This window comes from Pterocles gutturalis, unplaced genomic scaffold (genome assembly GCF_000699245.1).
Source record: "Pterocles gutturalis isolate BGI_N339 unplaced genomic scaffold, ASM69924v1 scaffold14029, whole genome shotgun sequence".
Classification (NCBI taxonomy): domain Eukaryota; kingdom Metazoa; phylum Chordata; class Aves; order Pterocliformes; family Pteroclidae; genus Pterocles; species Pterocles gutturalis.
The window spans coordinates 12,667-18,274 of record NW_010128398.1 but is presented as its reverse complement, the minus strand read 5'-3'; the positions used below and the strand labels follow the sequence as shown (position 1 = coordinate 18,274).

Genomic DNA, 5,608 nt, shown 5'->3' with positions numbered 1-5,608 from the left:
GGCTGCAGCAGCAGCTCTATGTCCCCAGCTCCCCTCCCCTGCTCTGTTCCAACTTGGACAAAGGCAGAAAGATCTATACATTATTATATATATATATTTCACTATGAAATAGCAATTTCATTCCCTGCCTTCTACTTGATGCACCCTGAATGAGATGCAGCTTTTTAAGTCACTCCCGAGGGCTGGTGGGGCTGGGTGGGTTCTCACGCAAGGCAGTTAGTTCCTCTCCCTGGAAGTTCCCCGCAGGAAGCACCAGCACCTGACTTGGCAGAACCCAGGCGTGATCCTCGCTCCCCCCTTCCCTGCCAGCAAGGGCAGGACTGTACATTCTGCCAGCAGCGGGCTGCAAGGGAGCTTACGGCTCCTTACGTGGCTGGGCAGCGCCGAGTCATTAACCTCACTCACGCTGCTCTCTAACCACGGTGGGGAAGCAGCAGCGGAACCCCTGGACATCACATGTACCAGTAGGACCAAACCAGAGGCAAAGGAAGTGGTGGGGACAGTGCACCATGCACAGGGACTGGTGACGCAGAGGGCCCGCAGCTATGGCGCAGCCAGACGCCTGACACGACAGCCAGGCCCGCCCGGGCAGCGCTCGCGGGCTCCGGGCCACGGGGGTAAGTCAGGGCTGCAGCCCATCAAGGGTGACTTCACCAAATCTCGGTCAACCTGTCAACCAGGAGTCCCGTCCAGGGGCTGGGTCACTGGCCAAGAGCCATCATCATCACTGGAACCAGTGCAGAGCCGGATGGTTCAGAGGGAAGAACGAACAATCCTGTGGAAAGAAAAGAGGGTGGCTGTCTCAGGGAAACCAGATGTTACAGATTTCTTCAAGTGTACTGGGAAGCCATGGTCCTGAAGACCCTGTTGTCAGAGATGTACAATGAAACTGGCAGCAAATGGGCTCCCAGTTACTGTGCTGGGACACCAAGCTGGGGAAAGAGGGAGGACTGGTCACTCTGGGTAAGTCAAGCTGGTCTAACAGAGCTGGGAAAAGGAGGGAGACAGCAGGGATGGGTTCAAGCTGCTGTCAGGCTCTGGGCTCAAGCAAACAAGATCGGAGATGAAATTCCCTTCAAACAAAACCAACAGGAGCTTGGCCAGCAGCTGGAGAGCGGAGCACAGTGATGGATTCCCTGGATCCCACAGCAGCTCACCCATCGTCATCCTCACTTGAGGACGCTCTCAGCTGCCCCAGGAGAGTGGCTGTGGGGCACTGCCACCGCGTCACTGCTGGCCTCGAGCAGAGGAGGCAGCTTCTGCCAGGGACCCAGCGTTGCTTTCAGTACCTCTGCCGATGCAGTCACATCGTCCGGCTGTATTCAATGCCGCTCTTGGCAGAAATGCCAGACCAGGGCAGGAGGCTGCAGAGAAGGCTCTGGGCTTGTCGGTATATCCTCTGGGGAATCGAACACGGGCTCAGGCTGGCTAGCGTTGATCCAAAGTGCTGTAGGTAGTCAGTGGCCATCAGTTAAGGACAGTGACATTTACACCAGAACTTCAGAAATAACTTTAAATACTCTGTGGACTAGCACCCCCTAAAGAGACCCCATGACACAGTGAAAGCTGCTCTGCTCATTTCAGACAGATCTGCTGCTTTCTATTCAAAGCATGTCAGCTTTGCACCACAAAAGGCGGCAGTTTGGGAACACCGGCTCCAACCTGTGTGGGAAACCTCCTCTAAGCCGCTGCTGGTTTCCTTTGCGCTCCACAGCAAGTTCCTGTGGGGACAGCAATCCATCCACCTGCCTGGAGAGGTCCGGACTGCCTATCTTACACCCAAGAAAGATCAAGTTTCTTCTCCATGATCCAATGACCTGAAATAAACTCCCAAAGCCAGCTCAAGAGCAGCCTGCTGAGATCCAGGCCAGGGTCACAGGGGATCCCAGGCCACAGGAAGCAAGACCAAGAGCTTCTCTGGCACACTGATGGACAAATCCTGCCCCACACAAGCCAGAGCACACCTAGCGCTCTGGATTAACGCTAGCATTCGCTATCATTGGCATCAAACTCACTCCGACTAAGAATTCAATCTCCTCCCTGAACTGTTCCCAGAGGAGGCGGGGGAGCTCGGGCACAAACGGGTCACTGTCAAATCCCTCGAACATCCCCTTCCTTCCAGCTCCAGATTAAACTCACATCTGAGCAGGCATCAGCCCCCACACCTAGGGGCCCTTGCCAGGTCACACTTTGCTATTTTTAACCCAAACCATGGTTTGGTGTCTGCTCAGCGTGCTCCACTGCGAACGAGGCTGAAGGCAAAGGATATAAGATTGTCCAGGGGGGGTGTCCGCCGTTGATGTACAGGACGTAGGTAAAGCCATCTTTGAGGACCCCTCTGATGGAATAATAATAGGGAAGGTAGTGGTGCTGTTTAAAGTCTCTGTTTTCATAGAAGTTTATTGCTGTGTTGTTAGTGGTGAGGACGTGCAGGTAGATGGCTTTGCAGTGGTCTTGGGCAGTCGTCGATATATGGTCTTTCAAACTTTCAAGCAAGAGCGAACCTGTTGAAGGAAGGAACAGCAGGATCACACAGTGCAGCTGCCTTCTCAGGGACAGCACAAGCGTTTGTAGGTCCCAGCCAAGATCTCCTGCACCCAGCATCTAACCAGTGATGGCTACACATGCTTCAAGACCTCAGATCCCACCCAGTTCTCACAGACCCTAGTAAGGGATCTAACAGGGCCATGCGACATGGTTTAATATTCATCTCATCTCACCTGTGAGCATGGCTTCACAAAACAGATTTTATAAAGACACTAATTTCTGATTCAAAACCACAAAGGTGAGCCAGAGATGTGAATCTGCCAGTAACACCAATCCCCAGCGCTGGGGAAGGTCAAGCGAGTCATTCAATGGTATCAGTTCCATCCCATTTATTTATTTTAAAGCCATTTAACACAGCAGCATCAAAACAGGACTTCACAAGCAGGTTCTTGTATTGTGCCTGCTGAACTCCAATTAAAGTCTAAGAAGCAGCAGGATTTTCAGAGCCATTCTAAGGAGGAGAGCTTGAGGCACAGTCTCATTCAACCTGTATTTGCTGCAGCCACTAGTCAGCAGGAGAAACCAGGAAAGGGCACAGAGGATACTCCAGCCCCAAGAGAGGAAACCTGAAGGTTCATCCAAACCATCTCAGCATAGCCTGAAGGACCCAGCAGAACCTGCCGGTGAACTTCCATCAGGCGTGGTAGCAACAGGCTAAAGAAATAGCTCATAGCTGGTACAAACACACCGGTGAGATTGACACTCCTGTTTCACAATCCCCAGGGCATGTTCAGCAGGACCCAGAGGATTTCAGAGCAGAAGTCAACAGCACTGGCTTCATAGTCACTTGATACTTAGTGGGAATTTATATCACCCAAGCACAAAAAGACACTGAGAGACCATCAACAGGACAGCAGTTTCATTTTTTAATGAGATATTCCGCTAGTCTCACAAATCCAACTGCCCTCTGGTTTAAGAATAGCAGAGAACAAGAAACCAAAGCCTTTTGATATCCGCCAGAGAAAAATCAGAGCTTTAGTACTTAAAAGTGTGTCTGGAGTAAAAAACCAGCTGCATGAAAGAGTTCAGCTTCAAACACAAGTAGAAAAACTCTCAAGAGAAAGGTCTCAAAAAAAGCAGCAGCAGGCAGCAGCTCCTTTAGGTTGTTTTGCTACAGGTACAAGTCCAAAGTTTTTGAGAGAGCACAGCAACATGCTATACAGATGTAACGGATACAGGAAATACCGATTCTGAAAGGAGAAAATTCCAGCAAGATGGAGCTGGGAACAAAAAAAAAAAAAAAAAAACTGGAAACTGAAAGGAGACTCAAACCCACCACTTCTGTACAATACAGAACAGAAAGCCCCTTTACCACCTTCTCTGAACATTATTGTGTGCTAGGATCTTCTCTGTACAGAAAATGTGTCTCCAGTAGCATTTCAATGCAAGTTTTAAACACAGTGCTCTCAGTGAGAACTCTTTGGTCATTTCTTTACGTATCCTATCAGTTTGTACCTTCCTAAACATGACTGGGGGAGAAGGGAGGACTTGAACAGGACGAGTTATACCTCTATCCACTGAAGAGACTCCTCATGTGCAACACTGGGTCATGCTGCCAAACCTGGCCTATTTCCTTTTGCAGACAGATCACGCTTGAAATTGCACCAGAAGGGCACTTATTTGATGACAAAACACATTCTACTCTAAATGGAGACAAGCCCTTCTGACTGCAGGAGTTTCAAATGGCTGCAGAAATGCTGCGCGTTGTAGCAGGCACTCAGAGCTGACTTTTACATGAATTTGACAGATTTAATCAGGTCCAAGTTACACTCTGCTTCCAGTTTCCTTTGTCTTTTTCTAAATGTTTGTTCTATCTGTTGAAGTTGAAAGGTTAAAAGCAGCTATATTTTTTGCCTTAGGGACCAGGCTTCTGATACCCATGAAGGAAAATAGTTTCAAACCCCACTCCAGGGTGAAGTCCTAGCACTTTCTGTCAGTCTTGGCAGCAGGAGTGCAAGTTTTTGGGATGCTCAGCTGTCCCCTGGGAACAAGATGAACAAAGCCCCGTACTCTTCAGAAACATGTGCACGCTGTGTTGTGCCTCCACCAGTAAAAACATCTCAGTGCACCCGCATTAACACCAAGAAGGGGATGCGAGTGCATCACCTTCCCAACTGCTAGTACAAATCACTGACAAGCCTGTCTGGAAAGGGTATGGCAGTAAAGTGGTGGAGCTCCTTCAGCCCTGCCCACTAGCCACACGTGGCAAACGACAGCAACAGAGTTGTCACACAGTGGCATCTTACCTATTCCATGTTTTCTGAACTCCTTCACCACTCCAAGACTTAGGATGTAAGCAACTTGAGTGTCCACAGGAAAATTGGAAGCTAGGATGTCTCCATCCTGAGTAGAGATAGGACAAGGTATTTAGTAGGACACCTGGGGAGGCACAGGGGAAAGCAAGAAACCCGTCCTGGAACATCTGAAAACATAGCTAGAGCAGGAAACTTCTCTTCGCTGAGCAGTCTTAGCTGAAGCTTCTGGAAAGGACATTGGGAGTTTAAAAAAAATCCAAGCATGGTCCCTTAGGGGTTATTCCTACTTTCATATCATCTTCCCAAACACAGAACACAAATCATGATGTTTCCTTACTATATACACTATTTGTGGGCTTTAGGGACGGAATATATTTGCATTCCTTACCAGGAAGGATTCAAAGTGCCACTTCTGGAGTTACCCATCAGCGTGTAGATGAATCCAGTAACAGTCTCTATTCCCTGCATCCTCCATCTGAGCTTCGTATCAGCTGGAGACCTGCCCTGCCGCAGACGACAAGGAGCATGTTCTACAGGCTCAACTGTCTGAATAAGCCCCTGGCTTTCAGCTTGGCTGGAACAAGAGCCTTTTGTTCGAGTTGCTGAAGATGCAGTTTCTGACTTTGACGAGCTTTGAGGTGAAGCCAGATAGCTCAAGTGAAGAGAGCCATGCCTCTCAATGCTCTCAGTTCATACAAACGTTAAGGTTATTGTTTAATCATAACACTGTTGGCCTTTTAGAAGTTATGCACTCTCTGCATTGCCCCTGCTCTTTTTTTTAATCCACTTGCCTGTGCTGTTTTCCC

General features: G+C 49.1%; 1 protein-coding gene across 1 annotated transcript in view; it reads right to left on the bottom strand.

Annotated features, from left to right (window-relative positions):
• Positions 1 to 1,303: 1,303 nt before the first annotated feature.
• NAA60 (N(alpha)-acetyltransferase 60, NatF catalytic subunit) overlaps positions 1,304 to 5,608 on the bottom strand; it is a 6,670-nt gene continuing 2,365 nt past the window's right edge. Inside the window, exons 3-5 of the mRNA XM_010079613.1 lie at positions 4,794 to 4,890; positions 2,270 to 2,504; positions 1,304 to 1,460 (exon numbers count right to left, since the gene is read on the bottom strand). Of these exons, the coding sequence (XP_010077915.1) occupies positions 1,304 to 1,460; positions 2,270 to 2,504; positions 4,794 to 4,890 (489 nt within the window). The remainder of the gene's footprint in view (positions 1,461 to 2,269; positions 2,505 to 4,793; positions 4,891 to 5,608) is intronic.